General features: G+C 38.2%; 2 protein-coding genes across 3 annotated transcripts in view; one reads left to right on the top strand and one right to left on the bottom strand.

Annotated features, from left to right (window-relative positions):
- LOC309388618 (very-long-chain enoyl-CoA reductase-like) overlaps positions 1–15,957 on the top strand; it is a 43,254-nt gene extending 27,297 nt beyond the window's left edge. Inside the window, exons 6-13 of one of the 2 annotated variants that reach the window (XM_081946057.1) lie at positions 625–740; positions 858–963; positions 7,149–7,221; positions 7,308–7,351; positions 10,297–10,360; positions 11,289–11,377; positions 12,718–12,763; positions 12,852–15,957. In XM_081946057.1, coding sequence (XP_081802183.1) covers positions 625–740; positions 858–963; positions 7,149–7,221; positions 7,308–7,351; positions 10,297–10,360; positions 11,289–11,377; positions 12,718–12,763; positions 12,852–12,979 — 666 coding nt within the window. In that variant the 3' untranslated portion in view covers positions 12,980–15,957. The remainder of the gene's footprint in view (positions 1–624; positions 741–857; positions 964–7,148; positions 7,222–7,307; positions 7,352–10,296; positions 10,361–11,288; positions 11,378–12,717; positions 12,764–12,851) is intronic. The other variant, XM_081946058.1, reaches the window with a different exon arrangement.
- Positions 15,958–17,064: 1,107 nt separating this feature from the next.
- The window catches only part of ABCA4 (ATP binding cassette subfamily A member 4), a gene marked incomplete at its 5' end in the record, with an annotated part of 130,766 nt that continues 128,530 nt past the window's right edge, over positions 17,065–19,300 (bottom strand). The window contains one exon of the mRNA XM_081946038.1: positions 17,065–18,122. Coding sequence (XP_081802164.1) covers positions 18,000–18,122 — 123 coding nt within the window. The 3' untranslated portion in view covers positions 17,065–17,999. The remainder of the gene's footprint in view (positions 18,123–19,300) is intronic.

A 19,300-nucleotide genomic window follows, 5' to 3' on the forward strand; every position in this document is an offset into this window, starting at 1 on the left:
GAGGTATTTTAATAGGCTTGTCCTATGCCCTTGAGCCAATGCATCAGTCATTAACAGATACATAGAAGGAATATTAATATTTCATTTGCTTATCCCACATTTATTTCCCTTCTCCCATAGGAACTCATTTGGCTTGATCAGGAGCCTCATTTTGAATTGGGGATTGAGCCTTCTGCCTTGAATCCAACCATCTAACCAGGCTGTGTTCCTTATTAAGCACTATTGTTTTAAATTGTGCTAAAGACAAAACCATGTCAGATTGCAAAATAACCACCCCAGTGTTTTTACCGTTTCAAAGCTAAAATACAAGCAGCAACAATTCTTGGGTGATGAAGACAGTTATGTAAAATAGAAAAAAAAATTGACAGCCTCAAGGGAAATAAGCAGAGTACTTTCTAAAGCAGTGTTTCTCAACCTTGGCAATTTTAAGATATATGGGATTCACCAGCCAACAAGTTAAAATGTTGGTTCAAAGCGTTGGCTATAGCAAATGGTCATTCAGCATCCATTCTGATTGGGAGAACTGCATGCAGTGTTGATGGAGGGAGCTGGCTATGCATCAGCTTTGTAATATTCCATGCAACCAAAAGGTAAACTTCTAATAAGCGTCTCTTTCTTTTGCAGGTATTTTTGATAGAATATACGGGCCCATTGTTCATCTATTTTGTGTTTTATCTCCGTATGTCTTTTATCTATGGCCAGGATGACAGATTTACTTCAGGCCGACATCCAGTAGTTAAGTGAGTCTCACTTCTAGACTGGAGGTGTTTATTTGGGGGCATCACAGCTTTATGCCAAATGTCTTGCCCGATTTGTCTTTTTAGTTTTCTGAAACGCTTTTATCTTGCTGTTTCTAGCTTGGCATGTATCTGCCATTCTTTCCACTACATCAAAAGGTTGATTGAAACAATATTTGTTCATCGGTTCTCCCATGGGACTATGCCACTGAGGAATATTGTTAAGGTAAATTGTCACAAAATCTACTTGCAGCCCTTGAATGCAATCTAATCTGGCCACTCCCTATAGGAGCCCAGTTTGTAATACAACTTTGGGCCATAATGATGCTCTTCAAAATGAGGAACTGTTTTCTGTTAGGATTTAACATCTGCTACTGAAATCTGCCATTCCAAATTATTGCTGCAAAACATGGGACTGCGATATCTGATCTTTTTTCTTCTAGCCAAGTGGGAACATGCTCCTTGAGAGTGGCTTTCTTCCTAGGTCATGCTCTCCTGTTAAGACTGTTGAGTCATTGGGTTTATTAGAATTACAGGGGCTGTATTAGACTATGCTGATGCTTGACGTTGGCCTGCAGCTAACTTTACAATAGCAAGGTATATTTTACAGATTTTTTTTAATGTACTCCTAGACTTCAGCTCCATCAGCAAAACCGAGGGAATTTCTGGTTCATTAAAATGTTGCTAACTTGCAACTATTCTTTTATAGAAAAATTTTGGACTTGGGACTATTTGCAAAATGTAACTTGATGCGCCTTCTCCTGGGACTGAACCATTCCAAATGCTTGTGGGAGATTGATTTGAATCCTTTGCTATGTTAAAAATTCTTGAAGGAGGAAATAAAAGTACAGTAGATTGAAAATGAGGCTAAAATCCATCTCTCTCTCTCTCCCTGCCTCCCTCCCTCCCTCCCTCCCTCTCTCTCTCTGTTACCCTGAGCCAAAATAGGTGTTTCTGAATTTATAATTTGATCCTTAAATTAAGCGCTTCTGGAGGTATTGAATGATTTAAGAAGAACAACGTAGCTAATAAATGTAGTTCAAAAAATAATAATGGTGGGGTGTGATTTTTGTATTATTTTGTTTTTGCATTTCACATTTTATATGTAGAACGTTAATTAGATCTGTATCTCATATTTCCTTCTGGGATTCAGGAGGGAATATATAATAGACCTTATAATAGACCTTTAATTTTTCTTATGTCACATTGAAGATTGATTCAAATATGGGCATTATTCCAAAATCTAAGCCACTGTACCATATTGATATAAATATTGCATTTTTTAAAATGTATAATAGAGAGTCATTGATTATTGTCATCCATGTGGATTTTGGACTTCTATGACTCCCCCCCCCTTAATCTTTTTCTGTGGTGGGAGATGCACATAAAATAATAGTGTATTTGCTATCTCTGATATATAATACATCCTGATTAGATCACATTGTTTGTAAATAGTTGCTAATTTCCACTTGGTTTTGTATATAGATGGGGGGGATGGGCATACTGTTCCAAATTAAAAATACGGTGACCCTAGCAAAGATGTAATAATTCTTTAGGGCTTTTAAGTGCTCTTAGCAGGCAGTTGTTCTCATTAAGATTTTTGTTTCCTAATGCTGCATCTGAAGCACAAACTATTCAGTGGCAGCTGGCCAGTTCTTTCATTGGTTCTTTCAATCTCCGCTAAAACAAAGACCACTTACTGTAGAAGCTGTTGCTATTTGATCCGGATTATGTTCTTGAGATAAAACACAGTGCTTTGCTTGAATCTGGTTGCTTGCATTAATTAGCGCATTGGCTGCTGTATTTTGTTCAATGCAAGAGGCAGTTTTTAACACACGTTTCTCTGCCACTGGAGACCATCGGGATGAATGAGGGCAAACGTAGCTATTCTCCAGGGATGGCCTTTTTTTGGCAGTTCAGATTATGCCTCAAGAGCACATGAATGCCCTTTTAATTTCTGCCTAATTAACGTGGTGAAAAAAATGCTGAACTCTCTCTCTCTCTCCCTCTGTGGTCTATAGTTATATAGCATTTACAGGCGGTACTATTTGCAGGAACACATTTTCCCAGATTCTTCTATTAAGGCCCATTAGCTCCAGCAGGAGAGGCATAGCTATGGGTCCTGTCAATCAAGAATGTCAACTTGTGAGACCTGGGGGAAAGGGCTTGTTTTTCTGTTGCTATTTTGCCCTTTGGAACATGGTTTCTCTTAAGATTAGGTGGCCCTGATCCTTCTGGTTTTTGGGAAGGCTTTCAAGATATGGATCTGTTCCAAAAAGTGGATTGTTAGAGCCTGTAAGGTTGGGGTGATCAAACTCGTGGGCCGTGGGCTGCATGCGTCACACGCTGGCCATGCCCACGCCAGTTTAGCAAAGGTGGGGGGGGAGTCGCAATACATCATGTGACAATCAAAGGTGGTATTCAGCCAGTTCGGACCTGTTTGCCCAAACTGGTAGTGGAAATCGTGGGTGGGCCTACCCACCCGCCCCCGGCTCTATGCCGTCCTCACGCGTGCGCTCACATTTGCGAACCGGTAGGGAAAGTAAGTGAATACCACCCCTGGTGACAATGTTGTGATGACGCGAGTTTGACACCACTGCTGTAAGATAATTGTTATCTGCCTGGGTTGGTTTGGCTGTTGTCTGTTTAATATTGCATGGTTTGTATTTTTTTAAATGTTCTACGCTGCCTATATCAAAGAAATAAACAAGTAAGGACCTTTACTATTTCTCTCCTGCATTTATTTTATTTTTTAATAAACAACTCAAGGCAGCGAACATATTTAAGCAAGTACTTTAAGGATGCATTTGGCTACAGTTCCATTCAGCTCCAGCCAACAAGCAAATTATCTGTGCTGGTTCAGGATGTGAGGCCTGTAATCAAACTTCTCGATCAGCATTTCTCAAGCCTGCTGGCTGGGGAATTCTGGGAATTGAAGTCCACACATCTTAAAGTTGTCAGGGTTGAGAAACCCTTATCTAGACAACAGTTTGGAGGAGGCTGAAACAAAGTAAGAAGAAGGACGGAATGATTTAAGAGAAGGATGGTCGGAAAGGGCTTCCACAACATCTGATAGAAGTGGAGTATTTTCTGTTACTGTATAGAGCAGACTCAGGAATTGCTGTCCTACCCTGTTTCCCTGAAAATAAGACCTACCTGGATAATAAGCCCAATCAGGCTTTTGATGGCATGCGCTAAAATAAACCCTCCCCTGAAAATAAGCCCTCTCCAAAAAAATTTTGCAAGGCAGCAGCAGTCATGAGGTGACCACGCTTGCTGCCCCCTGCACCTCAAAAATAATAAGACCTCCCCAAAAATAAGGCCAAGCGTTTATTTTGGGGGTCAAAAGAAAATAAGACCCCGTCTTATTTTCGGGGGAAACACGGTACAAAGTGTAGTATAGTAGAATTTAAAAGTGGAAAAATGGCTGTGTATGACAATGGTCGGTTAAAAGTGACATTATAAATATGCTATTACCTATTTTCATCTTCTGATATGAAGAGGTGAGGAAAATTAAGAGTTACTTCTAAAATATGAAGAGGCAGAAATTTTTCAGGTACAATTAATTTCACAGTAAACTTCACATTTTTGATTGATGGTAGCCATCACCAAATAGCTTTTTAATGGGGCTTCTATTACATTAGTAATCAGCAGTGTCGGTGATTTGGGGGCAGGGGGAAGGGAAGGCAGTGGGGCTCAAAAGGAAGAAAGCAGTGTTACAATGCAAACCTTACTTTCCATCTCTGTTGCAGCATCACTCACGCCTAAAAAGGGGTGGGGAGAGAGAGAGAGAGAAAGAGAGTCTTGGTGGTGTACAAAGTTAACACAAAACGTTTTCATTTTCCAAAGTCTCCTTTTATTCATTGCAGGAAGGAAGATTGCCTGCAAATATAACATTTTTCTAGATTGCCATACCAGGCGTATTTTCCTTTGAGGTCACTGAGGTTCTTTTAGTTAATTGTATCAACCCTACTATAAGAGGCAAGCATTTTAGATTTTAGATTTTTGTTTGATTGGAAGAAGAGGCAGTGTTATAAAAATGGGACATAAGGTCAGTAAGTTGTTTCAGCTTGTGTTGGATTATGGGTTGGCAGTTTTTAATCAGCTGCACTCTAACATAAGATTCATTTGTAGGCACAATTACAATGTGGACGCTGAAGTTTTAAGCTCTTTACAGTTGGGTATTGGTATTTAGATTGCCTACTGGTATTTAAACTATCTGCTACTCATTTCATCCACGCGTTCCACTTTCAAGGCACAATCTTATGGCCCCTGAGCTATTGAACCTAAATTCTTTCCTACCTGCTTCTAAAGTGAAATTCATGGTCTAAGAAAATTCTAAAAGAGGTAGATGGAGCAGAGGATCTGCCCTCATGTCAAACCTGCACTCCATAGTTGCTTGTACCTGCTTTCTCTCGCAGCTTTGCTAAACAATGACAGAAACAGTGGTGGAATTCAATTTTTTTCACTACTGGTTCTGTGAGTGTGGCTTGGTGGCGTGGCATGGCTTGGTGGGTGTGGCAGGGGAAGGATACTGTAAAATCTCCATTCCCACCCCACTCCAGGGGAAGGTTACTGCAAAATTCCCACTTCCTCCCAATCAGCTGGGACTCAGGAGGCAGAGAATAGATGGGGGCGCGACCAGTCAGAGGTGGTATTTACCAGTTCTCTGAATTACTCAGAATTTCTGCAATGGGTTCTCCAGAACTGATCCGAACCTGCTGAATATCACCTCTGGACGGGAAGAGGATGGTGAGTTCCTAAGGGTGGAGGGAGGCTATGGCATGTAAGTGAACTGTCTGTTTCCAGAGATACGTTATCGAACAAGGCCAAGTGATGAAGAATGTTTTGACCGAAGCAGACAGCTTTTCCCAAAGCAAAAGCATTGAATGCAATTGGTAAACTATGAACTGCGGGTGGCCCGGAGGGGAAAAGGGGAATTACCTTTGTGGGGTTTCGCAGGAAAATCCCAGAACTGACTTTGCTTATGCTATGCCCAGATGTATTTTTCAGGAAAGCTACACTCTTGGTTAATTTAAAGAACCGGGAATTTCTTTCGTTGAATGTGCCAAACGGGATGGTTGATACATCAGTATATCTTTAGATACCAAGAAAATTAAGAACTCAGAAACTGATTTAAGTTTATCCTGTTCCACAGAAGGATTTTTGTTTGTTTACACAAACTCACAAATCCCTTTATATCGTGCTAGTTGAATTGCTATCAAGTCTGTGCTTCAAAACGAAACACCCTCACACAGGTTTTAGGTTTCATCCACCCATTGCTATCCATGGCTCCTATTGCTATTTTTAAAATAAAAAGGACAAAATTAGTGTCATATCATCACACCCCATGCCCCTCTTCTTTTGGACATTTATGCGATGCCACAAGGTACGCACAAATGGATGGGGTTTACAACACAATGCTGTTTTTTTTCCGGACAGATCTCTTTAATCTGTATCTACCTACAGTACTTCTTCAACTTGTCTTAGTGAAATGCTAGAAGATCTTGATGCTTGAATTTAACAGTGCAGCTATTTATAGATTAAACACTAGCATAGGTTGATTTTGTCTGAAATAAGATGTATGAAATAGTATTAATTTGCTTGAGGAATTTAAAGTCTATAATTACGCTGAATAAAATTGCCCTACTTGCCATCATAGATTTGAGAAGTTTGTGCCTCTAAAATATTCTGTATTAAAAATTTACCAAACTGGGGATCATATTTAGTAAGCTCAGTTCCAGAATGTTATAAATACTGTATGTCTATTACAGCAAGGTCTATATTTTAAAAAAGTGCTACTAGGAATGTGAGATAAGTGTTTTTAAACATTTAAACAGCATTTACTGTTTTAAAAAATCTCTTTCTTTTAAATCTTCTCATATAAACTATTTTTGGTAGCATTAATAGTGTACATTGTTAGGAAATAATAATAAACTGATTTTTTTGTAGACTAAGTCATAGGGAAAGCATAATTTGTTTCTTTGCACTTCATTTAAATCTTGTCATATAAACTATTTTTGGTAGCATTAATACTGCAAATTGTTAGGAAATTATAATAAACTGACATTTTTGTAGACTGGGAGTCGTGGGGAAAGCATAATTTGTTTCTTTGCTCTTCATTCACAGATATTTATTTCTTTGATTACAAAGTAATGGGAAAGTTCTGAATTACATTTGAATCAACTGGGGGAAAAGTCAGACTGTTATAATGGAGGAAACATAATTTCCCCGTATTTTGTTAAAATAACTTGAGAACTAATTCTTCTTTGAATATGCAGTACCTGCTCACATTCTGTTTATATACATTAGCATTAGACAAATAATTTACCTGAGTGCACAGATTCTATATTTTCTGTAGACCTCTTTAATATAAAAAATTAACAAAAATATAAATGACTTGTTTTACAGAATTGTTTCTATTACTGGGGATTTGCCGCCTGGCTTGCTTTTTATATCAATCACCCTCTTTACACACCACCATGTAAGTAGCAAAAAAAAAAAAAAAAAAAGGAAAAATCATTTGAATGTTTCATTCAGCTGAACCTTCATAAATATTTTCTTCTGCAGATTATGGACTAAAACAAGTTAATTTTGCTCTGATCATGTTCCTGGTAAGTATATTGCAAATTTAAAAAAATATATAGTAAGAAACATTTGTAATTGTTATTGTCACATTGAGCAAATTTTCATTGCAATTTTATTGTCACATTTAGTCAGTATGATCCTAGCACAATATTGGCATGTTGGTGTGATGAATCTAAAATCTTGCCAGTAACAGACCAGTAGTGAGCCAGTTTAGTGTAGCGGCCAAGGCATCAGGCTTGAATCCAGGAGACTGTGAGTTCTAGTCTTGTCTTAGGCCCAAGGCCAGCTGGATGACCTTGAGCCAGTCACTTGCTCTCAGCTCTAGGAATAAGATAACAAGGCCACTTCCAAATCTTGCCAAGAAAACTGCAATTTTCACCCGCACTCAACAGTCTCAACACAGTAGACCAGAAACTGAAGACCAAAGGCATTCTCATTTCTCTGTCTTCTTTTTTCTTTTGATTTTCTTTTATTCTCATTGCAGCCAATAGCAGAAAGTATATTTAAGGCAGTTATAAAGCAGATACACATTTCCTATATATTAGGTGTCATGGAGATGAGACACTCTGCTATTGCTTTTTAGTGTTTTCCAACACCTCCACCCACCCCCAAAAAAAGCTGGTTAGAGGCATTTGGAAAGGAAAATGGAAGTAGTAATTTTAACAATTTATATCTGTTTATCTGCATTCCCTTCATATTTTTACACTTTGCAGTAAGGAACAGGTATCTGAAGTTTGTCTCTGTACATGACATATGAGATTCAGCGTAGTCCTGGAAAATATGTTGCAATCTTCAAATACATTAAGAGAGTGGATTGTGAGTGAATCTGTTTTGAATTAGAAGTTGTCTTGGTAGAGGGCCAGTAAGGAAAAAAAAGGGATGGAAAGAGAGGAGCAAGGTAAAATGAATGGAAATAAAAGAACAACCTTAATAAAACATTATTGTGTTTTTAAAGTGAATGCTTTACAAAAGAGCTTACTGTGTTGTAGTTACAGGACTGGGGAAGGCTTTTCCCCCCCATTTGACCAAGGAGCTTGCTGGTTGGTTTTCAGTCACTCATGTTTTCTCAGCCAAGCAGCATTATTGTGAGAATCAAATTAGGATAGACCACTTTCCATGTTTCAAAGGAGGCACCTCCAAACAATTTCTTATGTGTATGACATCTTCAAGGTTTGTGTGGCGTTTGTCTTCTTCTTTTTTAAAAGGAGAGACATATGCCACACAATTTTCTGCATAGTAAGATATTGTTTCTAGTAATTCTTTGGATGTTTTTATACTACTGGCAGCTTCCTGAACTAATTTACACTAATTGGTATGTGATCAGAATACTTTGGCAGAAACTAGACTCAGAACCTAGTAGTTTTAGCATGGCTATTTGAGTCCTATTTTTTGATTTAGAAGAAAATTATCATGGTCAGATATATCTTTTAGCAGGCTATTTATTGAGTTCTTTTTTTAGCTCAACTCCTATCAAAAGTGATCCCAGAGCTTTTCCCAGAGACCTAGCCTGGCTTTTTCCCCTGTGCTGGATTGATTCTGTGATGTGCATGTTTTTATCATGATCCTCAATTACGTATTATGCCTTTGATTTTGTTGGGTTATTGTGTACTGTATTTATAATGTTATAAGGCTATAATTTATAAGGCTGTCCTTCTCATAAATTGTGAAAAGGGCAGCCTTATAAATCTTTTGAATTAAGAAAATAAATATGCATTCAAAGTGTTAGCATAAGAGGCTTAAAACGAAAAACGGAGTCGTTTCCTGCCATATCTTAGCTACACAATACAAAGCAGTATAGATTATGGATTTGTGGCTAGTAACTTGACTATTTGCAATCATTGTTCGCAATTACTGTACCCTTTTAGAATGTTCAAAGAAAGAAACTTTACTTAAAATTAGTTAAATACGCACATTTTAAGCATTTCCAAATAAGGGCAATAGAGGGTCATTTTCCTTCAGTGTCAATGAACAATGCATTGTTCTTAAAGCAATGAAGGGTTTTATTTTTATGCAGAAACACAAAAGTGTTTCTAGAGGAATCATATGGGTGCTTCCCATAGGAACGCACAATTTCAGTGCCCAGCTGTCAAGAGGAGCGGTTGGGATACAGCATAGAGGTTGACAGAGCTAGCAAAATAACTCTTCCTCAGATTTTGAATAGCTATCTGAGCTGAATCCCCAGAGGCCCTAGATAATTTACATGCTCTAAGATGAATTCAGTCTTTGCACAGATAAATCAAATCTGAACTTCTTGTCTTGGCAGTTTGGGGAATGACCTAGTAGAAGCGCTGCCATCCAAATCAAATGTTTCTAGTAACTTGTAACAATTGAAGCTTTGCAGGTAGTCCTCAACTTATGACCATTCAAAGCGATAACTGCGTTGAAAAAAATTGACTTATGGTTGATCCTTGCCCTTAAAACTGATGCAGTGTTCCTGTGGTCACTATCAAAATTTGGGAGCCTGGCAATTGGCATCCATTTACGACAGCTACAATGCACTGATCTCATGTGATAGTCAGTTGCAACCTTCCCATGGCAAAAAAGGTGGTAAAATGAGGCATAATTCACTTTGTGACCACACTACTTAGTGATAGAGGTTCCAGCCCCAATTGTGTTATAAGTCAAAGACTACCTGTATTTGAAGATGTGTCAAAAATGCTGTAAGGCCATGCAGTCCAGAAGTACCATGGTGCAAACAGAAATTAGATTTCGCTTTTAGAATAGGACAAAACAGATGAGATTTTTAAGGAATTCTTCCCTAATAGGTTTCTTCCAGATGTGTTGGGGCGCTCTGTGAATTCACACTCAGTAAGGGAGCCCAATCTATCTGAAGCGGACCAAATGGATCTGTATGAGAACTAGCTCTGTCGAATTAGGGAAAAAAAATACCGAGAGCCCTCCTCTCTATTTAAACTGCCATTTCTTTCATTGTCTCTATTTTTATCCACTTTCTCATTCTCTCTCATTGCAGACATGTGAAGCTGGAAACTTTTCTATCCATGTTACCCTTAGTAATCTGAGAAGAGATGGAAAAAGCTGAGTGTTTTGCTTCTAATTAAATACTGTTAAGGTTACTGTTGACTTACATTTATATCGAATAAATATATAGGTGAATGGGGGGAGGCATCTTACAAAGAGCCTCTTCCATGAATCTGGCTGATCTTCTGCCCCAGTTATGAGGAGGAGAATGGTGTCTCCTTTTTTCTTTCTGATTGAGCTATCTTTGATCAATGTACTATCGTTACAGGTAGTCCTCGACTTCGTTTAATGACCGTTCAAAGTTACAGCACTGAAAAATGTGACTTATGACCATTTTTCACATGGATGAGCCATGGTCATGTGATCCAAAATCAGATGTTTGCCAATTGGTTCATATTTATGACGGTTGTTGCAGCGGCCCAGGGTCATGTGATCAACTTTTGCGCCCTTCTGACAAGCAAAGTCAATGGGCAAGACAGATTCATTTAACAACCAGATTATTAACTTAGCTGCAATGATTCATTTAACAACTGGGACAAGAAAAATTGTAAAACGGGGCAAAATTCACTTAACAATGTCTCACTTAGCAACATAAATTTGGGGCTCAATTGTAGTCGTAAGTGGAGGATGACTTATATCGCTGGGCAATTGTGAGACTCTCAGTGCCTAAAAACATAGGCATTTCTTTGAAACTGCTTCTCCTTCTTTAACTGCTTATCTAGGAGGGTTGGCAGTGGTGGGATTGCTGAAAGATAGATACATTAATTTTAATTCTGTAAATACTGTAAAGTGCTTTGAGTATTGTAGGGTACCTCAATAAAAAAAGCAGGTGAACTATAAAATTATGTGAGAATAATAATTACATCCATATTATTGGTGCTACCTTCCAAGCCTTGTGCTAAAAGAAATATTGGATATATTTTTTAAAAACCTACACCAAGTAGAACAGGTAGTTTTAAATTTTTCGGATCTTTCAATTGATAGGATCCAAGACCTGTAAGATCCCTTATCCAACGAAGAATCCTTTCACGTGGCTATTTTATTTTGTGTCTTGCCCCAATTATACCTATGAGGTAAGCATTTTTAATATGGCAAAAAATTGGCTTTGCTTGATGTATATATGCTTAACGCGTTGCTATAGGGACACTTATTAAAACACTTGAAAGCTTGAACTGCACCTTTAAATATCTCCCTATTTTTGATAAACCACCGAATTCTGTACTTCACAGAACATGCTCAGAATACTACTTTAGAACGGAAACTAAGAGAAAAAATGAATGCAGAAACATAGCGTAAGCAATAGGTGAAATTGTTGCATAGTGTTTCTTGCAGTTGAAGGATTACCTCAGATTTGCTACTGTTTCAAGGACACCGTAAAAAATGAACAACATTTTTAAAAGAACCGCAAATGGAAAGACCTACTATAAATTAGTAATAAATTAGAAATGTATAAATGGGAACATTTGTGGAGAACAGATGATGCAGAAGCAGCTTAGACAAGTAGTTTTCTAATTTATTTTACGTGGGCCACTTGAATATATTTTAATACATCAAGCTATTTTAGCTTCAACACACATTTTTTATATACACTTGTAAAGGGGAGAAGGTAAATTTTGACATACTAGGATATCTCTAGGTTATTTTGCAAGGCTTTACAATTCCTATAATGTAACATAAATAACCAAAAATTCTCCACTTTGCTGTAAATTATATACCTAAAAAGATGTTTAGTATAATGATCAGAAGTGAATTTTTATATTGGATGTATGTGGAGAAGAGCGGGAATTACTAATTTTTAAAAATAAGTCATCAAAATTTTATTATTTTAAAATTGCTTCCAGGAAGGAGAATCCTAGCAAAACAACTAAAACCATTCTGCTATTATTCTGTTTCTGCTCCTTAACAAACGTGATAAATTGAGGCAAAAAAGAGCATTTCAGGCAGGTAGTTGATATATAGTATTTACATTAGATCCACCTCATGAAATTCTGATTGTGAGGCATGTCAATCGCGGCAATAAAATTCTCAAAGCACTCTTTGTGTATGTCTTTTTACCATCATCTTCAATTAGTAGATGTCAGTACGTTTCTTTTAAAGGCCCTACACATAGTAACTCTGCCTACTAATATTTAAGAAGTGTATACCTTCTTTACTTTTATCTTAATTAACTTAGGTGGGAAATGTCTTCACACTCTTATTCAGAAGATGTTAAACCAGAAGTTCATATATGTAGCAACCCATTTCCAATATATCGGTTGTGTCTTTAATTAGTTGCATGTTTATGTTTTATTGCTTTTGTTTTGCAAACTGATATTACAAATAGTTATGTTTTATTATTTTAATATAAAGGGACTAGTTGCATTTAGCAATTTTAATCATGTGAAATAGTTCTAAATCTTCTTGGCCATTACAGCTGGGAACGTGGATTGGTTTTACTATCATGACTCAGTGCGTTCCAGGTGAATAGCATTCTTGGTTTTAAAATTTTGGGGTATTTATTCTCAATAGAATATTTTGTAATGTTAATGATCTTTTTCTCTCTTGCAGTGGGATTGTTCACCTTGCTGTGTTTCATTCAGATGACGGTCTGGGCAAAGGACAAACACTGCACTTATATACGAGAGTTTAAGGACTACCCTACTTTTAGAATGTCCATCATTCCTTTCTTATTATAAGAACAATGTTTTTTTCCCTTTCTGAATTATAAGCAGCAAAATGGATGGGTGTCCAAGAAGACTGTTGGCAACACAGCCAAGATATGAAAATAATTTAGATTGATTATTTCAGATGCATGTTAATACTGTGCTACAGTGAGAGGGGCTCACAAGTCACACTTCCCTTTTGACTCCTCTTCCCCCCCCTCTTCCCCCCCCCCATCTTATTGCCTTAAGGGTCATGAAAAACATTCATATTTTATTGCAGTTTGATCCGCCAAGGTAATAGATAAGTAGATGCTTAGTTTTGATGCTTCTCTGGCTTAAACTCGGAGAAGAAAAAATCATGAGCATCCATACCGCATCCAAAAGAGAAAACAAGGTTGCATCTGGTATAAGATGCTTGCTATAGCAAGCAGTATAGATCATTTATATGGGAAATCTCTAGCCTACAGGCCTAATCTGGTTTATGAGGCCAGCATGTTAAAGCCTGGGGGCCTTGGCCTTAATCTAACCTGCACTGAAACCTGTATCATTTCCCCAAGGGCCCCTCTCATCACTGTCCTGCTGATTGGAAGCACATCCAGTGCATGGCTTTCCCAGGGAACAGATTGTCTAAGAGTTGCCTTTTGCTTCCCCTCAAAATGGGGGACCTAAAGCAGCCCCAGTCAGGTTCTCCCTGTACTGTATTTATTTTGATTGGGAAATGTGCACACTTGACATTGGCATCTGTTTCTAACCACAATGGCGCCATAAGTGACTTATCAAAATCTTCATGCTTGCGTAGTAACATCCCAGAAAATACATAGAGAACGAATTTATATTGCAAGGCACATTTCTTCACACCTGTTCTATTCTTTATAGATACCAATATATACTGGACAATTACAAGAGCAACTTGCAGAGAACACATAGCGGAAAGTGTTCCATGAGATTTATGAGTCCCCCTAGTCCTGGATGGAGAACAGTATGTTTCCCCATTCTCATTCTGCATAGAAAAGGAGCAGAGTTTATTTTAAACCTGACTACATCCTGAAATTATAAGCCATTGGGCCAAAGGGATTCAGCTGAATCCCTTTGGATCCAATTCCCAACTCTGGTTTAGAACATGGTACACAGAACTAGAGTAGGATCACAAGGGAAGGAAGCAGTCAAGACACTAAGAATAATTATCTGATGCAGCCATCTGGTCACCCTACCAATAATCTATTCTGAATTGCTTATGATTGAGGTACAATCAAGCTTAGTAAAATAAATAGAAACAAGGGTTTCTGTGGAGATTGCCTATCCAAATATCACCAATAAAAATAGACCTTGGGTTGACAGCAATTAGGAGCAGGATTGCTGTCACTGAGCAATGCAGTCATAAAGTATGACATGCCTGACCTCATTGCTAAGCAATCCCAGTTCGGCACCCTGTTGTAGCCATTATAACTCCAGGGTGAGTGGGCCATGAAGCAGGAGTTTCAGGTAAGAAGTTTGGGATACCACAGGTGCTGGCACAGCCTGTGTATGAGTTGGGGGAAGGGGTGCTACAATGGAGCACAAGTGCAGGGAGGCTGAAGTAAGGAGAGTATGATACGCTGCACAGGAAGGCTGGGGGGCAACTTGAGCAACTTGCAGCCTTCTCTGCCAGCTTTCCCATTGACTTTGCTTTGTATGCAACATAATTTTATTTTGATGTATGCCAATTAGGGTACATTCAAAGTGACAATATTCTATTCTATTCTTTCTATTTCTATTCTATTCTTGTGGGAAGGTAGCAGGGAAGGTCGTAAATGACAACCACATGACTGCAGGATGCCGCAACTGTTGTAAGTTGCAAGCTGCTTGCCAAGTGCTCAGATCATAAACAGATGACCATGTGGACACTGCAATAGCTGGAACTTTGATGACCATTCATACATACACGTCTAATGCTGTCACAACTTCGGTTGCTGAACAAGTATTCTTGGCAAGCAAAGCTACCAATAAAAATAAAATTGGCTGAAGGTAACAAAATAGATAAGGCAATGGATATTTACCCTATCTTTACCATGTTCTGTCTTCATGAAGCCCTATTAGATAGGGGATGCATTCCCTACATTAACTTCACCACATCCTGCAACCTGGTGCTTCCATGAAAGCTAAAGCATCTTATACTACCTGCATTTCTCATGCTTGGAAAGGCTTATTTTTATACTTCAATTCTATGGACGACTTATTTGAATGTAAGTCGTCTTAGTGTGACTTACTTTTAAGTAAACATGCATAGCAGCAGGTTACCTATAGACTGCAGTCCTCCAGCCTTATGCCTGGATGCAAGGAAATATTAAACAATCCTGCATTATATTTTTCCCTAAAATGACCCATGTACTTTTTTAAAAAAAAGTGTGCAAAATTGTATCAAGAAATCAGTACAATGTTAAAAATCTTAAATTTTTAAGAAGTCTGTAGCAACAAAGGAACCTGAGATGTTTCAGATTTATTTCTCTAGAAATAATGTACATTTTTCAGCTATTTGTAAAGAGATAATATGTAATAAACCAAAACTTTTATTTTAAACTTGGTTGAAATTACTGTGTGACTACAACACTTACTGCAGTGAGTGGCCAAATTTTGGTATTTTATTACCCAGAAAAGCAATATGCTCAAGTATATCAAAGACATGTAAAATTTTTAAAAACACCCCACCTTCACACACAGAAACAGTAAAGTCTTTGTACAACACTCAGTACTTCTGGGAAGGTAGTTTGGAAATCAGTTGTAAGTAGCCTTTGACTTATGATTGGTCATTTTTGACTGTTCAAAGTTGCAATGGTCTACTTATGAGTCTTTTGTGCTTCTAACTTGAGGACTAGCTGTAATTATTTTTCTACTAAATATTCAAATGTTCTATAAAACTCATTATACAGACATGAGTTGATGGATGCCTTGTTAGCCCAACTAACAATAAACCTTGAGCTGCAGTTTTGCCAATAGTGGATGTCCTGTTTCTGAAGATCTTCTGAAGGATAGCAAAAGTTTTCTTTTATATAAGAGCCCCTTCAAGGCTGTGAGTTTGTTCTTTTAAAAAAAAAGTTATTCTAGCTGTACACTCAGTAGATTCTTTTTTTTATTGTTCAAATTTTATTGATTTTAAAAGTTTTACAGGGAAAGGGGTTTATAGGGTTATAGCACATTTTGACAGCTACATCGTGCAGGGGGGAGAAGCCCCCCGAGGTCTCACAACTTTTACAAACAAAAATAGAAAAATATCAACATTTATATAAATATTAGTTTTGAGTTTAACACAAAATCATCAGTATGTTTCAATCATTTGTTTTGTATCACTTCCATAAAGGTACATTGTAACAACAATTGCAATAATATTTCAAATCACTTTTGTGATCTGAGTCTTCTAGTTGTCCCATCCCCCCCCCCCTCCACTGGCAAAGCCTCAGCCCCTCCCTCCTTTGTTTCTTGTGTAACATCCCCCATTTCACCTAAGAGAGCACTGTGTTTTTTAGTGAAAGCCTCTGCTTCCACTACTGTGCTGATTCTAATTCTACTGCCCCCTCCCCGAAAATCAACATGCCTTCTGGTAACAGCCACCTTAACCAGACCCCATTGTATAATTTTTTTTGCTAAGAAGGAATATTTCCTTCTGTTATCTCTTACTTTCTTTGGGATCTGTTTAAGAATGGTTATTTCTTTATCCTTATATTTTAATGGTCCTCCCCTTTGAGCTCCTAGAACCTCATCTCTTGTAGTTTTTCTAAGAAATTAAACATGAACTTCCCTTGGAACATTGTGTGTTCTTGCATAGGCTGAATTAACCCTATAGATCAGGTCAATATCCCACCAAAGCTGTTGTTTATCTCTGTTAATATATTCTGCTAGTATTGTGGTCATAATTTCCTTAAGATCTTCATTCTCAACTTCTGGCAAGTTTTGGAACTTAAGGAAAAAAGACATCCTTTCAAATTCCATTTTTATCATCTGATTTCCAAATTCTACATTCCCCCTTTGGATTGTCTTCACCTCGTCTCTCATCCCAATCGCACCCTCCTCCAGTACACCTATCCTCTGTTCATTCTGTGTGGTTTGCTGTTTCGTCTCTCTGAGCTGTTCATTTAAATCCTGCAGTTGTTTTTTGATTTCGTCCTGTCCCTTTAAGATGGATTGAAGCACCTGATGAATAGACAAATCCTTTGCACTCTCTTCAGAGGCTTTAGGTTGTAGAAAAGATCCCAGTTGTGACTAGTGAGCAATGGGGCTGGACGTAGAAGATGTTGGGCCAATGAGGCCTTACCAGGCAGTAACTTCTTTGGACCCATCATGAGGCTCAGAGATAGTTATTGTTCTATGCAAAGAAATGGTGTCTGTGGGAGAGCACAGCTGGTAGGGATCACCAGGCAAGCAAGTCCAAAGGAGAATAAATCGTCTGATACAAAACTAGAGCACTCAGTAGATTCTTGAGTGGTTGTAGCTGTTGATTTGAAATATATGCCACCACAGTAGTAGCAATAGCACTTAGACTTATATACCTCTTCACAGTGCTTTACAATCCTCTCTAAGCACTTTACAGAGTCAGCATATTGCCCCCAACAATCTGAGTCCTCATTTTACTGATCTCAGAAGGATGGAAGGCTTAGTTATCTTGAACTGGTGAGACTTGAACTGCTGGCAATTGGCAGTCAGCAGAAGTATCCTGCAGCAGTCCTGCATTCTAACCACTGCACCATCACAGCTCAGTAGCTGCTGTTTTAAGGATTTGAACTGTCCAAAGTGGGTCTTGCATAATGTTTGTCCTGAATAAAAATGGTCAGAATGCCATAAACCAAGATACTGAAAAATTAAAAGTTTCCCATTTGTCCATAACATTTGGCCAATACATAGCAGGTAGTGTGGGCTATTCTCACCCATAAGCAATGCATCTGTCAGATTAGGGTTCACTGCCCCCCTTCGGGTTCTTACTAAGAATCTGTAATGTTATTCCACTTTCTTTAAAGTTTGGAAGATTGCTGTCAAGGGCTAGTCCTCAGCAACTGGAAATGTTGGTATAGCTGCCACACAGCTTTTATTTGCTTAGGTGCCGATAGACAACAGGAGTCACTTTCATCTCTCTATTAGCTCCAGCTGCACGAGGGTGTAGAGGAATCTCCTCATCCTCCATCTGCTGTTTAGCGAAATTCACAAAAACCTGTGGGAGAAAAGCATAGAAATGTACATGTCTTGGCAACGTTTCGGTGAGGTCTCGCTCGCCATCTTCAGGCTGGGTTTTGGGCTTAAAACATGGTCGGAGCTGCCGTCTTTTTATAAATCTTGGTGTGTGTGTGTGTGTGTAATGCTGGCTTTGTTTCAGTAAGTGGAATGATTGGTTGTGTGGTTGTATCATGATTGGTAGATTGGTGCTGATTGGTGCTGGCTGTGTGTCTATTGTTGTTTCGTGTTGTTTCGTGTTGTAACGGTGGTGGGTGGGGCTCGTTTATGTATATATATGTATATATGTATATATGACAAAATGTGTGATGATGCCACAACACAAATCCTGGCCTTTTGTATTTGCATCCCGAGATTAACATTAGTTATGGGGTTTGTGTTGTGATTTCATATCATCTGCTGCTCTACAGATACTTAGGGGAGGAGATAAATCCAGAAGTTTTCCAGAAAGTTAATAAAGTGGTGAAAAAAATACCTTCCCCTAGCGATTTTCATTTACAGGCTGACCTGGCAGATGTAGTAAGTATGCTAACTTAAGGTGATTTTGAAAGTTGACATACTAGCAAAACTTTTTCTGCGAACAATTTTTATTTATTTATTTACTTACTTACTTACTTACTTACTTACTTACTTACTTACTTACTTACTTACTTACTTACTTACTTATTTACTTAAATTTATATAGCAGCCTTCTCACTCATGACTATTGTAGGTGGCTTACAGAAAATAAAAACACAATGTAGAAGGAATAAAAAATAAAAAAAAATAAAATAACCCCCCACTGCCCCTTCAGTGACAACACACACTCATATCAGCCATTTACTGGGCTCCATCCTACTCTGGGTATCCACAGGCCCCCTGGCAAAACCACATCTTCAGGGCCACTTTAATTTCTGGAGGGATTAAGTTCCAGAAGGTGAGAGCCACCACGGAGAAGCCCCTTCTTCTGGGTGCCACCAGATGTACCTCCTTAGGGGACAGAACCCGCAACATTCCTTGCCTTTTTCAATTTGCATTTAATCCATACAAAGGGGATAAAAGCAGCAGTGGATCACTATTCTACAGAGACAGAAAAATCTGAAACCAAACCAAGTCATGATTATCGTGAAATTATTTTGCAACTACAAAAAAATGTTTAAAAGTTAAGTGCTGCTGAAA

This window comes from Natrix helvetica (genome assembly GCF_964273705.1).
Source record: "Natrix helvetica genome assembly, chromosome: 3".
NCBI classification, from domain to species: domain Eukaryota; kingdom Metazoa; phylum Chordata; class Lepidosauria; order Squamata; family Natricidae; genus Natrix; species Natrix helvetica.